This window comes from Triturus cristatus, chromosome 11, assembly GCF_964204655.1.
Source record: "Triturus cristatus chromosome 11, aTriCri1.1, whole genome shotgun sequence".
Classification (NCBI taxonomy): Eukaryota; Metazoa; Chordata; class Amphibia; order Caudata; family Salamandridae; genus Triturus; species Triturus cristatus.
Window position 1 is genome coordinate 932411825 of NC_140594.1, and position 27234 is coordinate 932439058.

General features: G+C 51.2%; 1 protein-coding gene across 4 annotated transcripts in view; it reads right to left on the reverse strand.

Moving 5' to 3' along the window:
• YEATS2 (YEATS domain containing 2) overlaps window positions 1-27234 on the reverse strand; it is a 1415500-nt gene that overhangs the window by 288063 nt on the left and 1100203 nt on the right. For all 4 annotated transcript variants that reach the window (XM_085634927.1, XM_085634925.1, XM_085634929.1 and 1 more), the window contains one exon: window positions 16712-16785. In XM_085634927.1, coding sequence (XP_085491053.1) covers window positions 16712-16785 — 74 coding nt within the window. The remainder of the gene's footprint in view (window positions 1-16711; window positions 16786-27234) is intronic.

Here is a 27234-nt window from a genome sequence, read left to right on the forward strand (position 1 = left end):
GCTCTTGCCCTCGACCCAATCGCGGTCCGTGAGCCACCACTGCAACTGCTGTGCAGTGCCCTCCGAGATCAAGACATGGTCGGACAGGTTGCCGTGATGCTGGGCCCACTGAAACTTCAGGTCCCACTGCAGAGCCCGCATGCGCCGCCTGGCGTGATGCACTAGTAGGATGCAGGAGGCCATCAGCCCCAGAAGCCGCATCACTAGCCTGACCGAAACCCAGGATAGAGGCCGAAAGATGGGAATCAGGGCCTGAATATCCCGGACCCGCTGTTCCGGTGGATAGACCCGGAACTGCGCCGAATCGAGAACCGCTCCGATGAAGAGGAGCTTCTGAGAGGGACTCAGGTGTGACTTCGGCACGTTGATGGAAAACCCCAGCAAATGCAGGAGATCCGCCGTAGTCTGGAGGTGGGAGACGACTGCCTGGGGCGAGCCCGCCTTCAACAACCAGTCGTCGAGATAGGGGAAGACTGGAACCCCTGATCTGCGCAGATGAGCTGCGACCACCGCCATCACTTTCGTGAACACCCGAGGGGCACTGGTGAGGCCGAAGGGGAGCACGGTAAACTGAAAGTGCTCTTGACCCACCGTGAACCGCAGGTAACGCCGGTGGGCCGGCAGGACGGGGATGTGGAAATATAAGTCCTGCAAGTCCAACGCTACCATCCAGTCTCCAGGGTCTAGGGCAGCTAGAACCTGAGCCAAGGTTAACATCTTGAACCTCTCCTTCCGGAGGAAGGCATTGACGTTCCGGAGGTCCAAGATAGGGCGTAGGCCCCCTTTGCCCTTCTTGGGAACCAGAAAGTAGTGGGAATAACAACCACGACCTACTTCTGGGCTCGGAACGCGCTCGACTGCCCCCTTGGCCAAGAGGGCCGAAACTTCCTCGTGGAGAAGATTCAAATGATCCCCCGAGATACGGTGGTGCTGCGGTGGCATGGCTGGAGGGGTAGTCTCGAAGGGGAGGGAGTAGCCCCTTCGGACGATTTGCAGCACCCACCTGTTCGATGTGATGGACCGCCAGTGGAGCAGGTGATGGCGAACTCTGCCGCCCACTGGCGTGGAATGGGCCTGAAAGCTCGGACTAGGAAGGCTTTGAGGCGGATGCTGCCGGGTTGGATGTGGGCTGACCGCGTTGTCCTCCAGAACCGCCTCGGCGGAAACCACGTCCGCGACCGCGCCCAGGTTGGTTCTGCGGCTGGTGGCTAGGCGTACGTGAGGAGGCACCCCTTCCTTGGCCACGAAAGGGGCGAAAGGCGGAAGTTTGCGACCGCGGGGCCGAGAGGCCCAAGGACTTGGCCGTAGCCCGGGAGTCCTTAAAGCGATTCAGCGCACTGTCCGCTTTCTCGCCAAAAAGGCGAGTGCCATCAAAGGGCATGTCCATGAGAGTGCTCTGGACATCGCCCGAAAAGGACGTGGACCGCAGCCAGGCGTGACGTCTAAGCGCCACTGTGGTAGAAATTGCCCTACCCAGCGAGTCCGTAGTGTCAAGCCCACATCGGATAGCATGTCGCGCTGCATCCCTCCCATCGGCCAGAGCCTGGGTAAGTCGTGTCTGGACCTCCTCCGGACACAGGGGCAGCACGTCCTCCACCGTATCCCACAGAGAGTGGGAATAACGGTCCAAGAGACAGGCGGTGTTCAAAGACCGCAGGCCCAAACTAAGGGAGGAGAACAGCTTTTTGCCAAACTGTTCCAGTCTCTTGGAATCCCGGTCCGGCGGAGCGGTCGGGAAGGAGGATTGGGAGGTAGAGGCCTGGATAACCAGGCTCTCGGGGGTAGGGTGTTGGGACAGAAAACTGGGGTCGCCCGGAGCAGGGCGGTGGCGCCTGGCGACGTTCCTGTCCACAGGAGGAACTGTGGAGGGCTTGGACCAGGTGCCCTGCAGAACATCAATGAGGGCCTCATTGAATTGCAGCAGAGGCTCAGTGGAGCTTGCTGCAGACTGAAGCACCTCATTGAGGACGTTAGTCCTCACAGCCACGGCAGGTAGCTCAAGCCCAAGGGCTGCGGCCGCCTTGCGCAGCACCACAGAGAAAGCAGCACCCTCCTCCGAAGCCACAGTCGGAGGAGAGATGAATCCAGTGTCCGGAGAGGTATCAAAACCACTGGCCTCCACCAGTTCATCTGCCCAGTCCTGTGACAGTTGAGCCTGAGCGGCCATAGGATCCTCGGATCCCTCCCATTCACCCCCATCATCCGATTCCTGGTATGCAGGAGGAAGGATCGGAGCCGGGCGATAGACAAAATGTGTCTCCAGCGGCGCCGAACGCGGCGTCCATCGACACCGTATCGGCGCCGGGCCCAGAGTGGGGCTGAACCGGGGCTCGACGCCGAGTGGAGTCGGCGTCGGAGGTGGTACCGGTGTCGACGCCGGCGGAGGAGGCGTGACGAGGTCGACCGGCGTCGGCGGGGACTCGGGAATAGGTCCCTCGGGCGCTTGCGGCGTCGAGGCCGGAGCCGTTGACGGCGCCGGGGCCGGAGCCGCCGGCAGGCAAGGTTGCCCAGTCGGTCCATGGGGCCCGAAGGCGCGCCAGCGGGCGTCGACGGCGGAGCCAGGTTCCTCATGGCCGAGAGGAAGGCACTGACTTCCGCCGGCGTCGCGTCAGTCCCAGGGACCGGTGGGTATGGGGACTTGCGCGGCGCCTGCGGCTCCGCCGGAGCCGCGGGGGTGGAACCACCCGGACCCTCGGCCGAGTCGCGCGACCGGCGAGGGGAGTCCGAAGAGCGGTGTCGCCTCTTGGACTTCTTGGAGTGCTTCGACTTACCCGAAGACTTGGATCCCGACGACCGATGATGACGTCGGCTGCGGCTCCGCGACCGATCCTTGGACCTCCTCCTGGACCGGGATCGAGAGGGGCGCGGAGCCGAGTGGCGAATCTCGAGAAGCTTACGGGACCGCTCTCGTCTAGCCTTCGAGGTCAGGGCCTTGCAGTCCGAACACGACTCCGCGTCGTGGTCGAGGCCCAAGCAGTAAAGGCACTGGCGGTGATGGTCCGTAACCGACATCAAGCGGCTACAGTCAGCACAGGCTTTAAAACCAGGCATCCTACCGGCACCGGAGTCGAGACAAGATCAAAAAGGATCGAAAAAGTTAGTCAAAAAGTGACTAAAGGGGTAGCTCTCCCGGATCTGCGCTTACTGGCGCGGAAAAAAGAAGAACTGACGTAGGCGCGCGAGGGCGGCGTCTAAGTACTCCGACGACGTCATTCCGGCGCACGACGCCGACGACGGACGCGGAGCCGCAGACGACGCCTAGCGACACGCAAGGGGTATTGCTGACGAAAAATCTTCCGGATCCAGTCTGACGCCTGGGGATATTCTAAGGTGAGGAATCTAACTAACGCGTTTCTTTCAGATACTACTACTTTACACATTATAAAATAATCCCTCATAACAACAGATTAAGATGACCCCTGTCTCCTGATAATGCTGAACCTCTCAGCTGCCTCAGACACAGTCAACCATCCCATCCTCATACGCATCCGGGTTTCTCGAATGGGATTCATTGACAATGTCCTTCACTGATTCTCAAAAAAACAAAAGTTCCCTTCTTCTGTTGATGTGATTAGGAAGAGATTATCTCCTCCTGGGCCTCTCTTTTCTCAACGTGAGAAAAAGGGACTAAGTGTGCGATAGAGTCTTATGCAGGTTACCAAATTTACAATAAAGTAATTCAATGCTTTGTGATTACACAGTCAAACAAAACAACTACACAGATGCAAAGGAATAAGATGTTTACCTATTTTATTAACCAGTGCATTCTTCATTATTCATCCATATCAGTTAAAAACACTTTTCCATGTTATTTATTAAAAAAACATATACAATACATAATAATAAAACAAAGATATTTTGAAAAAAGACTGTCGGTGCGGCGTTTCGGTGTTCTAAAATATCGTCACCTTCTTCAGGACAACAATTTCCAATTATAAAAACGTCTGAATTTGGTACTGTTTTGAAGCCTCAATCAATCGGCAAAAGATATTATTGCAATCCTTCAGTACTTTCGGATAAAAGATAGAATGGTGCTTTTAGTTGCCTCTTATTCATAAGTTTCTCTGTATCCTCACTCAGTATTTTCACCATGTATGGCTATCTTCTAATGTTAATGGATTCTGTTTAACTTGTTGCGTAGAGTGCGTTTTATATATCGCTATCTCAATTTACTTCAAACTTCTTGTTTCTAACATCATTCAAGGAAGTCTGTTATCTTCGTGGAGAAGGTTCTTGCCTTTTCATCTTTACCACCCTTTTTTTCCTTTTTAAAATGGGGTGTCGCATCTAAGTCTTGTCAGATCATAAATTGAGAAAGGGAAGAGCATTTCCTGTAGACGTTTGTCCTGCTGGCCTCTCAGTCTCCAACTTCACTGATTCTCATCCTGCCTGTCCAAAAATCACCACTTTGCCCATACGGACACCTCCAGGTCACAAAAGAGTCCTGAAGAGTTTTAAAATGTTTTCCTGTTTACTTCACCTTTTACATGGAGGCACTTGGTGCTCTACTCACAAATATTATCATCAAGATACACCAATATGATGATGATCCATAGCTCTACCTGAAAGCTGCCTCTGCTTCAGACATCAAACGCCTCAAACAATGCCTGCACATCATAAAGACCTGGATAGCCAGTGCCCACCTGAATCTCAGTTCAACCAAGATAGAATGTTTGTTATTTGCGAAGAACAAGAAACAGTACAAACCTGACTCAGTGACATAAACCTTGCAAACTTCAAACTCCAACTTTCACTGAATGCCAAGTCACTTGGATTCATCCCGGACACCAACTTCACAATCAAGGAAACATTGCCGCATACCTCACACCGCACCGTCTTAATAGTATGTACCCGAATGCGCAACTCTCTTCTCCTAGATGTCAGGAAGCAGATGCGGGCCTGCTCCATATGCTGTGGGGATGCCTGCGACTACGAGTATTCTGGCGTACAGTCAGTTATAGATTGCAAGAAGTTATGGGCACGGATGTCTGGAAGACACCAGATAGCTGCCTGTTGGGTCTGCATAGACGCCCGAAGGGGCAGAGGGTCCAGTTGCGATTTGCAGACTTGGCAGTACTGCTGGCGAATCGTGCCATCACCATGAGATGGAAATCCCACTCTCCCCCCTCCATCACTCTCCTGGCACACAGAAATGACACGTTGGGGCACAGCAGAAAGTGTGACTCTTAGACTGGAGGAACTCCGTGGCTTGCGTAGGATTCTTATCTCTATGGAATGGGATCAGTTGTTGGAGGCATTTAAAGCTATTGACCCCTCATCTCCTTCGGCATCACCGGATTTGCCCAACCCACCCACTTCTCCCGTCCCTCTAACAGCGCACTCGCATCAGCCTGTAGCACAAGTTACTTACTTGTGTAATGATATATCTGTAAGAGACATTAGTTAGTGATAGATTCCTTACCTTAGAATATCCCCGGGCGTCAGACTGGATCCGGAAAGTTTTCGTCAGCAGTACCCCTGCGCGTCGGTAGGCGTCATCGTACGGCTCCTTGTACGTTGCTGGTGTCATAGCCGCCGAGATGACGTCGTTGGAGCTACTTAGACGCGCCCACGCACGCTGACGTCAGTTCTGTACACAACTTTTCCACTCCAGGAGCGCAGAGCCGTGCCAGAGACCGACTACTGGGGCAATAGAGCTAGGGCCCTGAAAGGGATGACCTGAACCCTAGAGAGCAGTTCGCAAAACGGGAAGGATGGGCGGGCGGTAAGGAATCTATCACTAACTAATGTGTCTTACAGATATATTGTTACACAAGTAAGTAACTTGTGCATCTGAAAAGAGACACGTTAGTGATAGATTCCTTACCCAAGCAATACCAACCTCGGTGGTGGGTCAGCAAAGTGAGATTACACCAGAAAGTCACGGAGAACTGAACGGCCAAAGAAGCTGTCACTCCGGACCCGACTGTCAAGGCTATAGTGCTTAGTGAAAGTATGCAACGAGGCCCAAGTGGCCGCCTGACAGATGTCTTGCAGGGGGACACCGCGTCCCAATGCTGTAGTAGCTGCTGTCGCCCTGGTAGAATGGGTGCGTAGCCCAATCGGAGGTTCTTTGTTAGCCAGAGAGTAACAGGCTTTAATGCACAAGACAACCCATCGGGAGATAGTCTGCTTGTGCACGGCCCGACCTTTCTTGGCACTAACTTAGCCAACAAAGAGTTGGTCATCCACCCGGAACTGTTGAATGCGGTTGAGATAGAACAAAAGCGCACATTTTGGGTTCAGACGGTGGAGCCTCTCCTCTTCTCTTGAAGGGTGCAGAGGCTGAAAGAAAGTTAGCAGAGTGACAGTTTGCCAGAGATAAAAGGCAGAGACTACTTTTGGTAAAAAGGAGGGCCATGCTCGAAGCACAACCTTGTCCGGATGAATCGGCAGGAAAGGAGGTTTACAGGAAAAAGCTTGGAGCTCACTCACCCGCCGAGCGGAGGTGATGGCCACCAGGAAGACAGTTTTCAAAGTTAATAACCACAAAGGACAATTATGAAGAAGCTCAAAGGGAGTGCACATCAAGTGTGTGAGAACCAGGTTTAAGTCCCATTGAGGCATCACAAAAGGAATAGGAGGGAAAAAGTGAGTAAGGCCTTTGAGAAATCTATTGACAACCGGGGACTTGAAAAGAGAGTGCTGATCAGGCAGCCTAAGAAAGGCTGAAAGAGCAGAAAGGTAGCCCTTGACAGTGCCCAGAGCAGAGCCCTGCTGCGCCAAAGAAAGAGGGAACAATAGGACCTCAGAAAGAGGGGCAGCAAGAGGATCTACAGCTTTCGCTGTGCACCATGCCACAAATTTTTTCCACCGACAGACGTATACCGTTTTAGTGGAGTGAAGCCTGGCTGCCAGAATTACATTACAGACTTCAGGAGGCAAGTCAAATGGAATCAGCTGTCACCGCTCAATCTCCATGCAAGGAGGTGGAGGCTGGACACACTGACGGGGGGGGGGTGGGGGTAGAGAGGAACGGGGTGGGGGGTTAGGAATGGCACTGTTGTGGAACTGCTCTCTTTTGTACTGTCATCACTTGCCTGGTTCTCCTACACAAGATTATTGTATGTAACGCGGATTTCAGGATGCTATAGTTGGGGAAAAACTAATAAAAATTGTTTTAAAAAAAAAAAAGGGAGGTGGAGGCTGGACAGGTTCGGGTGGAGGACCGTCCCCTGTTGCTGCGACAGGAGATCCCCCCGAAGAGGCAGTCGGATCGGGGGATCCATGCTCATACTGAGTAGCTCGGGATACCAAACTCTTCGAGCCCAGTCCGGCGCCACAAGAATGACTTAGGCCCGGTCGCGTCTGATCTTCTTCAGCACTCTGGGCAGAAGTGGTATAAGCGGAAAGGCGTGCAATAGACCGCAACTCTACTCACAAAGAAAAGCGTCACCGAGCGAGTGCTGCCTAGTAAACTCCAACGCGCAGAACTGCTGACATTACGCGTTCTCTTCGGTGGCGAATAGATCTAACCAAGGTTCTCCCCACTGCTGAAAGAGACCTTGCACCACCTCCGAGTAAAGACACCATTCGTGATCCAACATGCACCTGCTGCTGAGTTCGTCCGCCCTGGCATTCAGTGTACCTGCCAGGTGTTAAACCACCAAGGAAATGCCTTGACGTTCCAGCCACGTCCAGAGACGTAGTGCCTCCTGACATAGGGTCGCCAACCCCACCCCGCCCTGCTTGTTGCAGTACCACATGGCGGTGGTGTTGTCTGTGAACACCTGCACTACTCTCCCCTTGACCGAGGGAAGGAATGCTTTCAGTGCAATTAGGATCGCCCTGAGCTCCAAAAGATTGATATGAAGCTTGGACTCCGTCGGAGACCAGAGGCCTCTGATCTCCGTCTCTCCCATGTGGCCGCCGCATCCCAGGAGGGATGCGTCCGTCACTACTGTGTGCTCCGGTTGGGGAAGGGAGAGGGATCTGCCGCTGACCCAACGCTGGTTCGTGAGCCAACACTGCAAGTCCTGAGCAGTGCCCTCCGAGATCTGGACGTATTTGGACAGGTTCCCCCGATGCTGCTTCCACTGGAACTTCGGGTCCCACTGCAGAGCCCGCATATGCCATCTGGCATGACAGATCAGCAGCATGTAGGAGGCCATGAGGCCCAGCAGCCTCAGAGTCTTCCTGACCAAAACCCAGGACCAGGACCGAAAGATTGGAATCATAGCCCGAATGTCCCGGACTTGTAGTTCGGGAGGATAAACCCGAAACTGCGTCGTATCCAGAACCGCTCGGATGAAGAGGAGCTTCTGAGAGGGAATCAGGTGCGACTTTGGCACATGGATGGAAAACCCCAGCAAATGCAGGAGGTCGGGCGTAGTCTGGAGGTGGGAGACGACTGCCTGATCTGCGCAGATGAGCTGCGACCACCGCCATGACTTTCGTGAACACCCGAGGGCCGCTGGTAAGGCCAAAAGGGAGCACGGTGAACTGAAAATGCTCGTGGCCTACCGTGAACCGTAGGTAACGCCGGTGGGCCGGCAGGATGGGTATATGAAAGTAAGTGTCCTGCAAGTACAGTGCTACCAGCCAGTCTTGCGGCAGACAAGACCTGAGCAAGCGTGAGCATCTTGAACTTCTATTTCCGGAGGAAGCGATTGACGTTCCGGAGGTATAAGATAGGACGAAGGCCCTTGTCCTTCTCTGGAACAAGGAAGTAGTGGGAATAATAACCATGACCTACATCTGGCATTGAACCGCGCTTGATGGCCCCTTTGGCCAAGAGGGCCGCAACTACCTGCTGGAGAAGTACCAAGTGATCCCCCGACATGCAGTGGTACTGAGGCGACAAGACTGGAAGGGTAGACTCGAAGGGAAGGGAGTAGCCCCTTCGGACTATTTGCAGAACCCACCTGTCCAGGTGATGGTGCGCCAGTGGGGAAGGTGATGGCGAATCCTGCCACCCACTGGTGTCTGGTGGGCCTGAAACACCGGACTAGGAAGGTTTTGAGGCGGCGGCGGTAGGTGCGGTGGTGGATTGACCTGCCCGCTGCCCTCTGGACCCACCTCGGCAGGTCACACGTCCGCGGCTGCGCTGAGATTGCGGCTTCGCAGGCTTGCGGGTCTGAAAGGAACGTGCTTGGATGCCTCGACCCTGACCTCGAAAGGAGTGAAAAGTGGACCGCGTTGTACGCGTGGTGGCGAGACACAAGGACTGGGCCATAGCCCGAGAGTCCTTAAAGCGTTCCAGGGTGCTATCTGCCTTGTCACCAAAGAGGCGAGTGCTATCAAAGGGCATGTCCAACAAAGTGTTCTGAACATCCTCGGAGAAGCCAGTAGTTCTGAGCCAAGCGCAACGGCAGAGCGCCACTGTTGTGGAAAGTGCCCTGCTGAGGGAATCGGCCGGGTCAAGCCCACAACGGATAGCAAATTTACCAGCATCCCTCCCTTCGGTAATGGCCTGGGAGAGAACCGCCCGTGCTTCCACAGGGCACTGAGGAAGCACCTGTGCCACGGTGTTCCACACAGAATGGGAACAGCGGCCCAACAGGCACGCAGTATTCACCCCTCACAACCCGAAACTGGCAGACGTGAAAATCTTTTCCCCAAACTGCCCCAGTTTCCTAGATTCCTTGTCCGGAGGAGCAGAAGGGAATGCGTTCGGCGAGGCAGAAGCATGAACAACCAGACTCTCAAGCGTCGGGTGTTGAGTGAGAAAGCTGGGGTCGCCCGGCGCCAGGCGATGGCGGCGTGCCACACCCTTATCTACAGGGACCCCTGAGTTAGGTTTGGTTCAGGTGCTCAACAGGATGTCGTTGAAAGGCAGCAGCAGCTCCGTAGAGGAGGGCGGTGGCTGCAGCACCTCGGTCAGGAGATTGGTCCTTATAGGTACAGAAGGGAGCACGAAGTTAAGAGCCTCAGCCGCCCTACGCAACACCACTGAAAAAGTCCCAACCTCCTCCATAGCCCCGGAAGAAGGGGACAGTGTACTAGGGTGTGGAGAGAAATCCAGATCCACTGGACCCTCCATGTCGCCTTCCCATTCAGGCTCATTCTCGCATTGAGCTGCTAGAAGGTACTCCCCTTCGTCCACCGGTTGTTGAGGATGCCGGTAAGGACGAGGTGCCTTGGGAAACGGGACAAATTCCCCACCAAGAAATGGAATCGGGTTTGGGGAGGTAAGTGACCAATCCTGGGTCGGCGCCATCCGGCGCCAGCGGCACCACCGCGCCTGGCACCGAGGCCGGAGCCGGCAGTGCCGCAGGGCAGATCCACCCAAAGGGTCCACGGGGCCTGAAGGCGCTCCAGAGGGACCCGATGGGGCAAACAAATGGCGCAAGGCCGACACAAAGGCCTGTACCTCTTCCGAAGTCGCGTGTGGGCCTGGAAAGGGTGGGTAGGCCGCAGGCAACAACGGAGGCTCCAACGGAGCTGAGTAGGAGTGACCGCCCGCCCCCTCCACCACGTCCCGCGACCAGTGAGGGGTAGAAGAAGAGCGGCATCGCTTCTTCGACTTTTTATGGCGCCGTGACCTACCTGTCCCCGATTCCGGCGAGCGATGCTGACGACTCCGCGACTGGTCCTTCGACCTCCCACGGGAGCGGGACCTCGATTGGCGCGGAACCGATTGCCGGACCCCCAACAACTTTCGGGAATGCTCCCGCAAAGCTTTCAGCGCCATGGCCCGACAATTGGGGGCACGCCTCGGGGTCATGGGCGTGCCCCAAGCAAAAGAGACACGTCGTGGGGGTCCGCTACCGACATGTTCCGGCGGCAGGCCCTATAGGACCTAAACCCGGGCATTCCTACTGCACCAGGAGTCGAGTACTCGAAAAAACAAGTTGTCAGAAACCAAGTTAAAACTTTTAACTAGGGGTACCGCCCTCTCTCGGATCTGCGCTGCTGCGCGGAAAAAGAAAGAACTGACGTCAGCGCGCGTGGGAGCGTCTAAGTAGCTTCGATGATGTCATCCCGGCGGCTACGATGCCAGCGATGTACGCGGAGCCGTACGACGACGCCTACCTACGCGCAGGGGTACTGCTGGCGAAAACTTTCCGGATCCAGTTTGATGCCTGGGGATATTCTAAGGTAAGAAATCTATCACTAACGTGTCTCTTTCAGATTTTTTTTTTTTTTTTGCATTTCAAAAACCTTTATTTGCATGAAGAAGGTACACCGGGCCAGCTGCCCGCAAATCACTTAACAATAACAGGGCTCCGCCAATCGGGCGGGTCTCCTCACGGTCACTAACACAGCCAGTCAGCCGACATCCCGGAGGACCGGCGGCATCTCAATTACCCAACGTGTTACAAGAACATCCTCCTGAGCCTGACTGCGTAGTGCCACTACGCCACTTCCAGCCTATATAGTAGCATGTGGGCATCTCGGGGAGTCATACACTGTCAGCTTGAACTGGCCGACCCAGCCACACTCCATAGAAATCCAATCGCACCTCCAACCCCCAACCCCCCACCCTCCCATCGCACGTTCACTGTCTCCTCTGGTCATCCTTCCCCGCCTGTGTGTGTCCACAGTCACGTCGGCCCAACTCAGCCAGTCGCAGCACTCTACCACTATCAGTCAGCATACCCCTCCATACTGCGCAGTTACTCTCCCGTTGCCTCCGCCCCAAGGGCCCCGTGGGGTCTACTATAGGCCCTCCCACATGCCCCTCAGACAATCGACCATCCCAACTCGCGAGCCAAAGCCACTCTTCCACACGGTCACCCTAAGGCCGGATCAGAAGCCAGGGCGCACTCGGCAAGAGTACGTGCATCAAGCTCCTCCCCCTGTGCACTCCCCCCGCCAGTTGATACCAGGGCCTCAGCCGTCAGATACGTTCTGTATAACCAACAGAAATTCTTGGGACGACTTTTAGGCGGGAGCAATTCACTATACGTCTCAGCCTGTGTACTGCAATACAGAATATCACTGGCCCACCGTTTCTTGGTGGGGAGGTGCCCCCTCATCCAACAGATTGCTACAGCCCTTCTAGCGATCAGCAGCGCCATGTCTACTAAGCGTCGCAACGCCACCGGAAGGGGCCGGGAATACCCCAGAAGCGCCAAGGCTGGGTTGGGGGTAATCTCAATGCCCAAGACCCGGCCCAACGCAGTAAACACCTCAGTCCAAAACTTAGCAATTCCCGGGCAGTGCCAAGCCATATGCATAAAGTCTGCCACCGGGAAATGGCATCGCTCGCACTCTGCTGATGTCCTGAGCCCGTACCTATGCAATCTTTCCGGGGTATAATACACCCTCTGTAAGTACTTAAAGTGTACTAATCTGTGCCGGCCGTTGAGTGATATCGTCTTGGTGCTGACGCAGCAATACCTCCACATCTCGTCTGTGAACTCTAATTGCAGGTCCCCCTGCCAGGCTAGCCGCGCCGTGGTGTACTTACGCGCCGTTTGCCGGTCTCCTATTCTTTCAAGATTCGAGATCAATTTGGGCGGCGCTACCGTTTTGATAATGTAAGTAAGTTCCGGAACCTCCGGGGGTTCTACCATGCCCGGGCCCAGCGCGACCGATAGTGCTCTACGAACCCTATGAAACTGAAAGCGCTGCAGGAGCGTGGGGGTAGATTGAGCCAGCCCAAGCTGGTCCCACGTTTTGGCAACCCCGTCCGTGAATAAATCCTCCATCTGCACGATTCCCAATGCGCCTAATGCCTGTACCACTCCCCTCTCCCGCAGTGGGGGGAGCCAAATCGCCCATTCCACCGGCAGCATAGGGGAGTACAAAAGTGAACAGTCGTGCGCCCTCATTAACGCCTGCCATGCATGAGTCGTGGCCTTGAGGGAGTCCAGTCGTCCCACCGAGCGGTCCACTGGCTGGCAAACGACCGCAGGCAAGGGGAGCGGGTCCACGAACAGGCGCTCCAAGGTGACATGGGGGATATCCGTGCCGGCATGTATCCACGCGCGTAGGTGCGCCGCCTGCGCTACCCTGTAATATCTCTCCATGTCAGGAGCCCCCAGCCCTCCCATTTCGTACGGAAGAGTTAACACCTTCCATTGCACTCTAGGCTGTCTGCCACCCCAGGCCAACTTAATTAGAGTTTGGGTCAGCTGCTTAAAAAAGGCCTTAGACAAAACAATGGGGATGTTGGAGAAGAGGAACAAGAATCTCGGCAAGATGACCATTTTCATGATGGCTATTCTGCCCAGCAGGGACAGGGGCAGTCGATTCCACGACTCTACATCCTCGACCAATTTGGCGTACGCCACTCCATAATTTTCTCTGAGCAGCACCTCAGGGTCTTTATGAAGCCGTATCCCCAAGTACCTGACCGAGTCCGTTGTCCATTGCAGTGGATAGTCCATTGGAAACGGCACAGTGACCGGCGTCAACGGGAACGCCAGTGACTTGCTCCAATTCACCTTAAGGCCGGACAACGCTCCGAACCTGACCACCTCCCGTAATATAGACGAGAGATTCTCCTCCGGGTCCCGGACATATAGCAACGTGTCGTCTGCATATGTGGAGATACCAATCTGGTAGGTGGGAAAATTAATGCCCTCGTAGCGGTGGTACTCCCTGATAGCGCACGCCAAGGGTTCCGCCACCAAGGCGTAAAGGAGAGGGGAGAGAGGGCAGCCTTGCCTGGTCCCCCTACTGACCCTGAAGGCGTCTGTAACCCGGTCGCCCATTCGTAGCCTGGCTGTGGGCTGAAAGTATAATGCTCCCAGCATCTGCAAAAAGGGCTCCCCCAATCCAATCTTACGTAACACCCGTACCATAAAGGGCCACTCCACCGAGTCAAACGCTTTTTCCATATCCAGGAAAAGGGCCAAGGCCTGGTTTTTCGGTCGCACATGTTGCATGGTCCCCAGTACCGTACGGATATTGTATGTAAGATTTCTGGCAGGTATAAATCCCGCCTGCTCCGGCGCCACAAGTTCCGGCACCAACAGCGCCAGACGCGTGGCCAACACCTTGGCATACAACTTCGCATCTACATTGATGAGTGAGAGCGGCCGGTATGATCCACACACGTTAGGGGGCCTCCCCGGTTTCAAAATGGTGACTAGAAGTGCTTCACGCATAGTGTCCGGCATGTAGCCATCCTGGCATATGCCATCGAATAAGGTGATCAGATGGGGGAGGAGCTTATCCTTGAATGCTTTATAAAATGCCACCGTCAGCCCATCGGCCCCAGGGGCGCTGCCAGACCTCATTCCCTCTAGTGCCTCCAAAATATCGTCCTGCTGTATGGGGAGCGACAGAAACTCCCTCTGAGACTCGGATAAAAAGGGCATTTTGATATAACTGAGGTAATCCTCTATTTCCTCTTCCATCAGAGCGGACTTGGCTGTATAAAGCCCCGCGAACTAGTCCCTGAACTCGGCGCTGATCGCCTCCTCCCCAGTGACCACTTTGCCAGCCCCCGTTATCAACTCGTCGATGACCAGGGGCTTCCTGTTATTACGCAGTATCCTCGCAAGCAGGGAGCCTGGGCGCTCGCTCTCCCCGTACGCACGGGCCGTAGCATACTTGCCCATATGTTGCACCTCCCTGTCCGCTTCCCTGTGATATTCCGAGACTAACGCTTGAATCTGAGCCTACACCGCGGGGTCCGCTGACGACCGCTGGCTCTCTTCCAGCTTTGCTGTCTCTTTCAGATTTATAATTGTTATACTACTATTTATTTATGCCTAGGGAATTGCAATTTTACACGCTTTACAGGACTCGTTTGTTATTATAAATACGAATGCAACCTATTCTTGTAGCCTTGTACACTCAGGTCACCAGTGAACCAGGGGGGTGGGGGGTAGTAGTAGAAGGTTTTCTTTTCTTTTTTGTTGTTTGTAATACTTTAATGAGTAACAAATCACTTTTTGGAACTGTATCTTGGTATATTTGGATGTTTATTTAGAAGAATGATCCGAACTTCTATACTACAAGCTCGGTCCTACCACCGGTAGTCAGTATCTTAATGAAACTATATGTAATTCATTACACAGTCGCTTTACCTGGAAAACGGATTGTTGCCATAATAATATATTCAGCACTGCCAAGTTCTAAGATATGATTATACAATGTAATGTGAAAACTTCATTAAAATTGTGTTTAAAAAAAAGGAACACATTGCCAAAAAACAAAGACAGTCTGATACCAACTCACTCTTCTAAAGAAAGTGAAACTATTTCTTCTAGAAAGTGACTTCAATAGTGCTGTTCAAGACCCTGTACTCTTGCATCTGGATAGTGGTAACACACTGCTCCATGGCCTCCCAAACCCTACACTGGCAACCCTTAAAGGAATCTTACACACCGTAGCACATCTCATGCAGGGCCTGAAGAAATATGATCACATCATCCTCATCATGACAGAACTCCATTACCTCCTCGTCAGCCAACACGATCTTCAAAACCAGCGGACTCATTTACAAAACACTCATTGCCAGCAACTTATGAAGATCAGCCTCTTCTGCATCTAGGACACCACTAGACAGCAGAAGTGTAAATAAGAAAAAACAAACAACCAGGCCCATTCCATTTCTGCACCCAGGATCTGGAACAATATCCCCGTATCCATCAGGACCGCCCCCAACTCTGCTCCAATTTAGGAAAGAGTTGAAGACTCAGCTCTTTAAAAAAACACTGCATCACAGTGCATTACCTGTCCACAACCTGGCTACCTCTCCCATCACTCACTTACTTTATGCTTGTTTGTCTTTGATCTTTTACATCACTCCTTTTGGCTACATTCGTGCTATAGAGAAACATATACATATATACCTACACTCTCTTATCATCGACATTTCAATTAATGCTGTCTGAACATCTCTTGTGAAGTCGCTGTCTGCATAGGGTGGCTAGTGGAGCCATGGATAGAGCCATCATATCAGCAGAATCCAGGCTAACCTTCAGAATCCACTGGGAAGCATACAGACTACTGATCGCTAAACTATTGAAGGGGTTCCTTACTGGGTCAAGTTTCACTTCATCAATAACCAGATGATCACAACTGGGTGCTTTGCCACTGGGTGCATGCAATTAGTGGATGAACAGCAGTGGCAGGCTGAGGGATCATCGCCAGCTCCTAGACACATGCAGATGAAGTGCGGATCCAATAAAACCATCTTGCGACTTTATTAGCATGTTTTAAATCCAGAGAACTTAGGTAGCATTTGAAACAGTTGCTGAAACAAACTGAGGAACTTTTTGGGGAGACAACAAAGAGCTCTGGACCCACATCCATAAGGCCTTGAAAGCAAGGCCTGGCACAAGCACTCCATGATGCACTATATATAGACTGATGCCATCACATGTGGTGTGGCCAAAACTGTGACTGGAATACTCTTTAGCAATTGCTGTGGATAAGAATGGTTGATTTAGTCTAGAATCTGGGAGATATTCAGAAGGCGAGTAGTTTGCAAGAAGTATGAATCAGATAATTTTTTTCACATACAAATACACTTCAAATCCATCCTTACCTAAAGCAGTAGGTGAACATGTTTCAATGCAACATGTAGAGCACAGGCTGCAGTGAATACTATTCAGGCAAAGTGACATGTAAAAAAATCAGCACAATGGAGAGCAAGACATGCTGCCATATGTCAGATTGTGCCCTGATCACTATGCACAGTGGTTTAAGATTTCAATAATTTTTGATGACGTCATTTCATATCACTCATATTGATGTGCTTCATAATTGGGATAATAAATCACAAACAAAATAAAGACAAATAATGATTACCTAGTGACACTCAGTCAGTACTTTATCTGGGAAAAGAAATACTATTTTATCTTACTTTTTTCAGTTAATAATGGGATCTTCTTCACTACTGTTGTTAAAAGTTGTTGACTGTTGTCTATATATTCAATGCTGAAAGTAAGAAAAAAACAGATGAGTCAGATTTTGGGAAAAAACACATGCTAGTTAAACTAATTTTTATTCTGAAATGTAATAACCTGTCAACAAATAAAGGAAGAAGCACCAGGAAACCAGCAGGTGAAAGTTCCCAGTTGTGTGTCTCACTATACTTCAAGGTAAGTAAAAAGTGCTTCACACAGTACATTTGAGATTATCATTACACATAAAGAATATTTACTAATTGTAACGGTCATTTCTCTCGAGGGTTGAATATTTCACACTGTATAGTGAGGATATTCTAAATGTGTGAATCTGAGAAGGATTCAAGATTCGTAATCTTTGAATAATTTCCGCCTTCAAGGGAAAAGCTTATCTGCTCCTACATGATGAAAAGGGATATTCTAGGTCTGCGAATCTGACAAGGGTATTTATTCTAGAATGAAAGAGAGCCAAGTTGGGAACTGACAAATTTCGTTCACAGTGATCAATTCGCTGGTGCCACCTAGGACTTTTGAGTCCCAAACACTGGAAGTTTCACGTTCTAAATTAGGCCGAATTAGCCATTCAGGCATTTCCCTGGCGTCTGCAAACCAGGGGCTGCTTTCACAGCTTTCATGAGCCAGCCTTAATAGTGCTTAATAGTGCTTCAGCAACTTATTTCAAACATTGTGTTGCAATTGGTAAAGTGAGGTCCTTTTTTTAAAATAAATTGTTGTTGGGGGAAACCTCTGCTCAAAGCCTGTGAAGGCAGTTTAGCTCTGTCGAATTGCTCATTCTAATGGCACAACATAGGTCTGATTTCAATATTTTGGTGCAGCTGGTTTCGTTATTTAACTCCTCCATGATTTTACCAGGCACCCTGAACCCTGTAATACATTAACATCCCAGGAAACTTAAGCATTAATAATAAACTGAAAGTTTTGCTCTTCAAGATCCTGGACATCGAGCAACACATTACTGAAACCCATGTAATCCAAAGGCAACATTATGAGCCTCAACATAACAGCATTAACATTCCCCTGGACTAGGCCAACCATCTCACCATCCCCTCCTCCCTCCTTCATTCCACACCAACACATCATGGCCAGCCTAATTGAGAAAAACAAACATAGGAGTCCTTGAAAAGCTTCCCTACTGACTCTCTCTAAGGAGAACTCATCAAAGTTACCATAACCAATGCACTCCCTAACTAATAAACGCCGCCTTAAAAACACATGCACACTAACGCAAAAATGAATACAATATTTCAGAAAATCTTAGTAAATAGTAATCCGAAGAGCTCATCAAAAAGAAGCATCCCGTTCACAGGTAAGAATGGGGACAGGACAAAAATCTGTGACAATGTAATCCAGCTGAAATACTCTATTCAGCACACAAACCCATCATGATCCCGCTAAAGCTACCTTCTACAAAACTACCATCAATGAAGCCTCCAATAGAAGCAAAGCACTTTGCAGGGCAATTAAATACTAAATCAAACTCTAACATACACTCTACTCCAACATTCAAGGGCAAAACACCATCTATCACTTCCATATCTAAAAGATAAACAAGATCAGAAATTATATCAGTGACAGCAAACAAGCATCCATCATGTTATGTTCTGCTATTGTTGCTTATTAATGGCAACAAATCACGCTGAAAAGCATTTCCTGCAATACCACAGGTTAAGAGGCAACAGAATTCGGGTCTTCTGAATTATAAACGGAATAGCAAGGCTAAAACAACCATGTTTAAGAGCTTTTTTTAAACTGTCGAAAATCAGTGCAGGCACATAGATGTGGTGGAAGCTGGTTCCAGTGCTGAGGAGCTAAGTGCGAGAAGGCTCTGCCCCCATATCTAACAGTACGGATGCGGCGAAAATGTAACAAACATTTCTCGCTAGACCAGAGACTCCTAGTGGGGGCAAACCATTTTAGTTTTTTCTGTAGGTATTGTGGTCCATTCCGATAAAGAGATTTGTGGACCAAACAAAAAAGTTTAAACAGTGATCACTTTTTTTTTATGCGCAGCCAGTGGAGGCTTCTGAGAATGGGTTGATGGCGACAGCCTAGCCGTTCGGCCGTATTTTGAACCACCTGACGTTTGGAGAACAGCCCTTCATTCATAAAAGCCATTAGCATATTACCATAGTCCATGCCTCCATTCTTGCATCAAACCCCCACTAGCTAGATAGCTTTCAATCTCCTCTATTATTTCTATGTCACTAACATCATCTAGTACCTCAAATTCAACCCACAGCAACACTACATCACACACTCATCCACTGCGGTTAAAAACTGTATCATACAGGCTGGGGATGAGGTACTTGAGAGGGTTAGGAGCTTTGACTACTGGAGAACATGAAGTGGAACGACCAGCTAAAGAAAAGTTCACTACTATTGCAGCATAGAGCCAATGCGATTAGTAGGCTGCATAGGCAAGCAAGTTCCCATGCAGCAATGCCTGCCCTGGAAGTCTGTTACGGCAAAGCTCAAGGGGCAGCTCTATATGGAGCTGAGACTTGATGATGCACTTATGTTTCTCAACTTACTGCTGCAGAAAATAGATTCGTCAGAAGACTGGTCTCTGTCCCAGTAGCACACCTTTAATTCCTCTGTTTATGACTTGGGGCTTAAAAGAATTACAGATATGGCCGCCCTTAGACTACTTGTCTACTGGATCCAATTATGGGTCACTCCTGAGCTGAAGGAATTTAGAGATTGCCTTGTAGAAGTGTTGGGCATGAGGGGTGCTAAACTAATGCCTTAGGCCAAGTTTGCCTCAGATTGGTTCAAGAGCTTAGGATGGACTAGGCTATAGATCTACCTGGAAAGACACTGTAAGACTGACCTTAACTCTTTAAAATCTAGCTATTGGATCATTTAAATAACCATTCAATTGGCAAACTAACAAACCGATTTTTAGATATTAAGCCGATCCCTCGTTATGAGGAATTTGTACATTTTATTTCCTCCCCTCTAGAGCCTTTTCATCAGTTTTCGTCTTGGCACCTTGCCTTTAAGATCTGTAACAAGCCAATGGCGCAAGTCCCTCGATGCTAGTACTTGTCCGGGCATGTGGCTTATCAGATGAAGATGAGGCTCACATATTATTATTCTGTCCAAGCTATCACAGCCCGTTCCGTAAATGGATTATTCCCGTATGTAAAAATCTAAAGGTCACAAAATATATAGTGGCCCTTAGAATACTCAGGAGCGTCAACTCCAATAATAGCTATTACTACGAGCAAATTTTTTACAGACGGCATGGTACAAACGTGGTAAATTATTGCCTGTGCCTCCAAGTGATTAAGTCTTTCTTTTGCTTTTTAACATTGATTTAATATATATATTGCTGAAGATAGTTTTTTAAGCTTTTTTTGTATCTATTTAAGTATCCACTGCTCAATTTGCACATTGGTCTGATTTCTGCTTCCATCTGGCATATAAATAACGTCCAAAGTAAATGAAATTCTGAATGGTGCCGCCTCTCTTGTAATGAACTGTGCTGTAACATCTTTTACATTGGTTTTATGAAATGTCTCTTGTAATTTTTATGCACATGTGCACTATGATGGTACTTGGATACCGAATAAAGTTCATTTACTACTACTACTAAGCCAGACTCATACATTGGTGCGCAGCGGTTGGGAATTAAGCATGTACTGCTTTAACCAGCTAATCTAGGTGTGGGTTAAATGAAAAACCATCACTAGCATGAGGCACATATAAAAATATTTTTGTGACAGAAAGTTCTACTGAACTTTTAGATTGGTTTTTAAAGGCAAAGAAGAACTCTTTCTCAAATCTTTTGAAGTTTAGTTTTCACTAGGGTAGGTAGGTGCAACACCACACTACACCTAGTCAAGATGTCTTTAATTATGGATCCCAGTGGGAGCCAACCCTCTAGATACAGTGGTCTGAAGTTTCAGAAACTAAGGACCCGGTTTACCTCTAAAAAGAAAAAGACATGTAGCAACCCTACCACTAAGCAACTCTTAAAGCTGCTTCTGCAGGGTGACCTCCAGAATCCGGATAGGTCAGAACGGCAGGACAAAATGGGTGGGGATGCTCCAGAAGATGGGTCGGGAGGGGTTCCTCCTAGTGACCTCAATTCGGAGCATGACCAGGAATCTGATGACTCCACACTGGTGAACGAGGACCCCCTAGGGAATAGTACAGATGGTACAGAGAGAGTCCCTAGAGGTAGGACCAACTTTAGTCCTCCTGGGAGGGTGCAGAGATTGCAGGGAAGGTCTAGATGCTCCTCTGTCAATTCCAATGCCTCTAGCAATTCCATAGGGACCTCCATCACTAGCAAGAGGGTGGACTCCTTAGAGAGGGAGAACCACCTACTCAAACTTGAGAAAGCCAAGCTCAAGCAAGAACAGTTGGCCCTTGACAAGGAGACCCAGCAGCTCAGAGGGCTATGAAGAATTTGGGACTAGAGTCCCATGGTGGCAGCACTAGTGTACCTAGAGACAGGGAAACTTCCTTTGAAATTAGGAACCTAAGCAGGATAGTCCCTCCTTACCAGGAGGGGATGACATCCATAAATGGATTACTGCTTTGGAGAAGGCCTGTAAAGTTCAGAAGGTTACCCAAGGGGACTGGGCAGCTATCCTGTGGCTCTCCTTTGCTAACAGAGGTAGAGACAAGCTCATTACTGTTAGAGAAGAGGATGCAGATAATTACTCAGTCTTGAAGAGTGCCCTCATAGATGGGTTTAGTGTAACCAATGAGCAACACAGGTTTAATTTTAGGGACAAACAGAAGGCACACACCCAAGACAGGGTTGATTTTATAGACAATGCTATTACGGCTCTGGAAGGCTGGATTCATGGAAGCAAGGTGTATGACTATGAGGGATTGTACAATTTGTTGATGAGGGAGCACATCTTTAATAATTGTCAGCATCAGCAACTGCACAAGTATCTGGTGGACTCTGATCTGAACTCTCCCCAAGAATTGGGAAAAAAGGCAGACACCTGGGTCCAAACCAGTGTTAAGAAGAAAAATAATGGTGGTGGAAGTAACCAGAAGAAGCGAGATTCTTCTAAGGCCCAAGAGAAGGGTGGGGAGAAAGGCAAAGACAACAAGCATTGGCATAGCCAATAGGTCTCGCCTTTGTGACCTTGTAAGTGTTTAGCCATGCAACAGTTGTTGCACCAAAGAAATTGTGCTGCGTAAATAAATACTTATAAGGTCCCAAAAGCGAGACCTATTGGCTATGCCAATGCTTGTTCTTTGTAAAGAAATAGATGTTTTTTTCTATTTCTTTACTTTTGCTATAATCGTGGCACCGGCGCTTTATTTTTAACATTAAAAGTAAAGCGCCGGAGCCGCTATTATACCAAAGGTAAAGAAATAGAAACAAGCATCTATTTCTTTACTTTCGCTATAATCGCAGCACCGGCGCTTTATTTTTAACACTAAAAGTAAAGCGCCGGTGCCCGATTATAGCAAAAGCGCCTTCATGAAGTACAGTACCCGTGACGGAGACATATGGCAGCTACGCGCACATGCACGCAGACTTTAGGCCAGCGGCTGCAGCACTTTGAAAATCCTCTTACAAAAATTCGAGCAACAGCGCATGCGCTGTTCTAGGCTCGACCTAAAAAGGAGTCTTTAAAAGGTCCCCAAAACCCTGCCTCTGGGTGTGGGTCCCAATCCTTCACTTCCTCTGGAAAGAAACATTGGTATTAGCCGTGTAAGGACAAAGGCCATAGGCCAAGGGATTCTCATTGTCCTAAGGCCTACACAAAGGAAGCTACTACCACTGCCCCTAAGGCAACTAGCCCCCCTAGCACCAGTAAAAGTGATAGTACAGCCCCCAAGGGATTAGTAGGGTTAACCTTGAGTTCTGAAGTGGGTTATGGACTAGTCAGAACACCCACTGAGGCTGTCCTTGTCTGTGACAGTGGCATGGACCATGCCACTTTACTTGTAAGTCCCACTAACTTGGGGCAAGCAAAAACAACAACCTTTAATCAATTATCAAGAAGCTATGGCTTACAGGGACACAGGCCAGCGTCAGAATGGTGACAGAGAAACTAGTGTCCCCTGAACAGATCATACTTGGCCAACTTCACCAAGTGACCAACGCCAGCAATATCAGGACTGATCACTCATCGGCAGTTGTTAATCTCAGCTGGGGAGGGGTAACTGGCCATAAAAGAGTTGTGGTTTCCCTAGATCTACCTGTAGATTGTCTGTTGGGCAATGATTTGGAAACTTCAGCTTGGTCTGAAGTGAAGTTGAGGACACATGCAGAGATGAAGGGAATGTCTGCCGGCGCATTTGCTGTCACCAGGGCTCAGTTCAAACAGCTAGGCACTGAGGGAGTACTGGGTCGTGGAACAATGAACCAGCTGACTCCTAAGAGAAGGAGCAGGAAGGGTAAGGACTAATCCTCCTCCCAAACTCCCAGTGAGAGTCGGTCTTCTGAGGGAGATGAACTCAGCCCCTGTGAAGGGCCTGACCAGGCAGAGTGTCGCGATTCTTCAGCGTAGGTCAGGAAAGATGGGTTTCCCTGCACCTACAGTTAAGGCTCTTTTCCCCTGTATGCATGTTACCAGGTCTATTGGTAAATGGCGCACAGCGGACTACATGTCCCAGAATCCCTTGGGACGGAATGCTGATAGATGGATAAGGAGACGCCTGGATTTCTGCTCCTATAAAGCCCCTCCCCTTCCTGGGGTTGGGACTTGACAATCTCACTTGTTTTTGAGTTCGAGTAAGTGGATGGTATTCCCCACTGGATTTCTTTTTTTTTTTTTAAACTTTTATTTTTGAACTTTTATGTTTAAAACGTTTTTATTGAAACAAAACAAACCATGGGGGAGGGGGATAGGAGGTTAGGGTACATATAATACAATCAAAGAAAAAGGGGGCAACTCAAGAGGGTTGGCGATGGATAGCTCGATGGGCCAGGGGAAAAGCACAATAAATGAAAGGCTAAAAATGCAATCTGTGGAATCCCTGCGTGCATATCAAACACCCCAAATCTGAGCAATGAAAGCCAGCATCAACTCAACGAGGCACAATCCACCCCCCCCCCCATCCCCCAGCCCCCCATTAAAGAAAGTAAGAAAGAAAAAACAATATCAACCTGAGAAGCCTAAGATACCTCGGGCAGGTGAGCTCCCGGAATTCGGTGGACAGCAGCGCTAGAAAGGGTTGCCACAGCTCTTCAAATTGGTCTATCTCCCCCGACACCGTAAGCGACAGCTTCTCCATTCCCAGCACATGCCAAAGCCTATGCAGCCAGCCCGTGATGGAGGGGACAGTGGTGGTGCGCCAGTGGATAAGGATGTTCTGGACCGCAGACCCCAGCGCAATCGCGATCTGCCTGCCCCTGCGGGACTTCAGTGGGTACATTAGGTCATTGGGGAGGCACAGCAGGACATACGCCGGGAAGCGCGGCAGTTCTATCCCAAAGTGCTAATCCACCTCGTCCAAAACTTCCTTCCAGTAAGCGGTCAGCACGGGGCAACCCCAAAGAATGTGTGAGAGGGTACCCTCCTGCCCGCAGCCCCGCCAGCACCCCTTGTCAGTGTGTTTATGCATTTCATACAGTCTCTCCGGGGTGTAGTACCAATAAGTGGACACCTTGGTAAAGGTCTCCGTAAGGCCCGTGTGGTACGCAGAGTGCCGCGCCCGATACGCAATTTTGTCCCATTCCTTGTGGCTGAGTGTCCTACCCAATTCCCTGTGCCAGCGCTCCCTCCCCGGGTTGTAATAGTGAAACGGCGGGGGTTGTAGGTACTTATACAAATCGGTAATTAGCTTAGCGTCGGAGGTCCGGGTGGCCAGCCACCTCTCATACGGTGTAATTTGACGAGCGGCGGTGTCACGCACTTGGGGCTGGAGGGCCCAATGCCGAACCTGCATGTAGCGCAATCTGTCCAGCTCCGTCAGGCCGAACTCCTGGCGGAGTTGCTGAAAAGGAATCACTCCCTCCGGGCCATAGACCTGGAAGAGCGCCCTGCAGCCCGCCTGCACCCAATGGGAGAAAACTCCCGGCTCCATCCCTGGGGAAAAGTCCGGGTTGCCCACTATGGGTGTGAACGGCGAAGGGAAGGTGGTGAGGCCCCGAGCCTCACAGACTGCATCCCACACCCGCAGGGGGACCCGCGTAACGAAAGAAGCGCAAAGGTTAGGGGGGCGATGCGCGCGGCGCAAGAATGGAACCTCTTGTAAGGTGCGGCCCGCCACTGCCTGGTCTTGAAAGAGCCAGTGTTTGTCGGACTCCCACCTGCTCCACTCCACCAGATAACGCAGCTGTGCCGCCTGAAAGTACTTACGGAGGTCCGGAATACCGAGACCCCCCGCCTCCGGAGCAAGCGTGGAGAGGACCCTCTTCATTCGTGGCTTGCGGCCCTGCCACACAAAGCGGGAGATGTCAGCCTGCATTTGTCGTATCCAGCCCACCGGGGGCTGGAGAGGGAGGGCCCGGAAAAGATACAGTATCTGGGGCAACACCGTCATCTTAACCGCCGCGATTCGCCCCAACCAGGACAGTAGGCCCTTGCTCCAGCGGCCAAGCTCCTCCTTGATCTTCCTGCTGAGGGAGGCATAATTGGCCGTTACCATCTCCGGCAATGTGGGCGCCAGCAGAATCCCCAGGTATGGCACCGTGGACGAGGACCACTGCATGGGGAAGAGTCGCTGAAGGTCCCTCTTGGTGTCCGCAGCCAGGGACACGTCTAACGCCACTGACTTGCTCATATTCATTTTGAAGCCGGCCGCACAGGCAAAGGCGTCCAGTTCCCGGAGGCAAGCAGGCAGCGACCCCCTAGGGTCGTCCAAGGTCAACAGGACATCGTCCGCGTAAAGACTGACAGTGTGGACATACTGGCCCATCCGGACCCCAATAGCGTCCGGGTTATCGCGAATCCTCTGAGCAAACGGCTCCATGTAGAGGGCAAACAAGAGCGGCGAGAGGGGGCAGCCCTGCCTCGTGCCGCGTTCGATGGCAAATCCGCCGGAGCTACACCCGTTGACCCGTACCGACGCCGAAGGATGCTTATAACAGTTGAATACCATGGTGCGGAACCTATCCCCGATTCCCAATTTCTTGAGAACCAGCTCGAGATACGGCCAGTGAACTCTGTCAAAGGCCTTCTCCGCATCAACGGACAGCAACATCCGCTCCCCCGGGATCCGCGAGGCCTTCTCCAGAACATGCGTCACCCGCTTGGTATTGTCAACCGTCTGTCTGCCGGGCACAAAGCCAGCCTGGTCCGCCTCCACCAATCCGGGGAGGTGCGGACCCAGCCGGGACGCTAGAATCCCTGTATACAACTTGAGGTCGACATTTAAAAGCGAGATGGGTCGATACGAACCGCAGAGGGCCCGGTCCTTCCCAGGTTTCAGGATTACCGCGACCGTCGCCCTCAGGAGATCCGGTGGGATGGCTCCCGGTTCGGAAAAGGAATTAAATAGCCGAGTAAGGACAGGGGCCACCGCCTTGCAAAAAGTCTTGTAAAACAACGACGTGTACCCGTCCGGGCCCGGGGCCTTACCATGCTTCAGCCGCGCGATAGCGGAAATCACTTCCTCAACATGGATATCTCGCTCCAGGTGGTCCGCCTGAACCGGATCCAGCACCGGAAGGGTCACCGACTCCAAGTAGCCTGTGGCATCCCATGGCGAGGAGGGCTCCTCAGCATACAACGCCTCGTAGAAGCCGCGGAAAGATTCCGCTACCTCTGCGTCCCCGGAGACGGCCACCCCGTCCGTGCCCACCAGTTCCTTCACGACGCCACGCTGCTGCGTGACCCGGAGCCGGTGTGCCAAGAGCTTGCCACATTTGTCCCCCCCAGTGTAGAAGGCATGTTTCAAGCGCAGGGCGGCATACTCCGCCCTATCAAGATCCAGTGCCGACAGGAGCTTCCTCGCAACCTTCAACTGCCTCCACACCCTGGGCGCCCCCGTGCGGCGGTGGACCTGCTCAAGCTCCTGGACCTGAACGGTCAGCTCGTCCCTCTTCCGTTGCCGCTCCCTATTTTCGGCTGCGGAGATAGAGATAAATTCCCCCCGGAGGACTGCCTTCAATGCCGCCCACTGTGTCGCCTGCGAAGTGTCGGTGTTGCTATTGTGAGTTAGGTAGTCCTGTATGACCTCTCCAATGCGCTGCACTACAGACTTTTTGTGTAAAAGGGTATCCCGGAGGCGCCACACCCCCCGAGAGGGGGAGGCCGCCGGCCACTGGAAAACGCCGGTGACTGGTGAATGGTCAGACAGGGTCAGGACCCCGATGTCCGCCGCCGTGGCAGCGGCACGCATCGGTCCGCTCACCAGAAGGTAGTCCAGCCGTGAGTAGGTGCGGTGTGCGTGTGAAAAGTAAGAGTAGTCCCTATCCGTGGGGTGCATGGAGCGCCAAAGGTCGTGTAAATCCATTTCCGCAATCCGGGCCTTCACAGCCTGGGACAGTTCCCCCGTCTGCGGGAAGCGCTGCGCCGATCTGTCCATCACA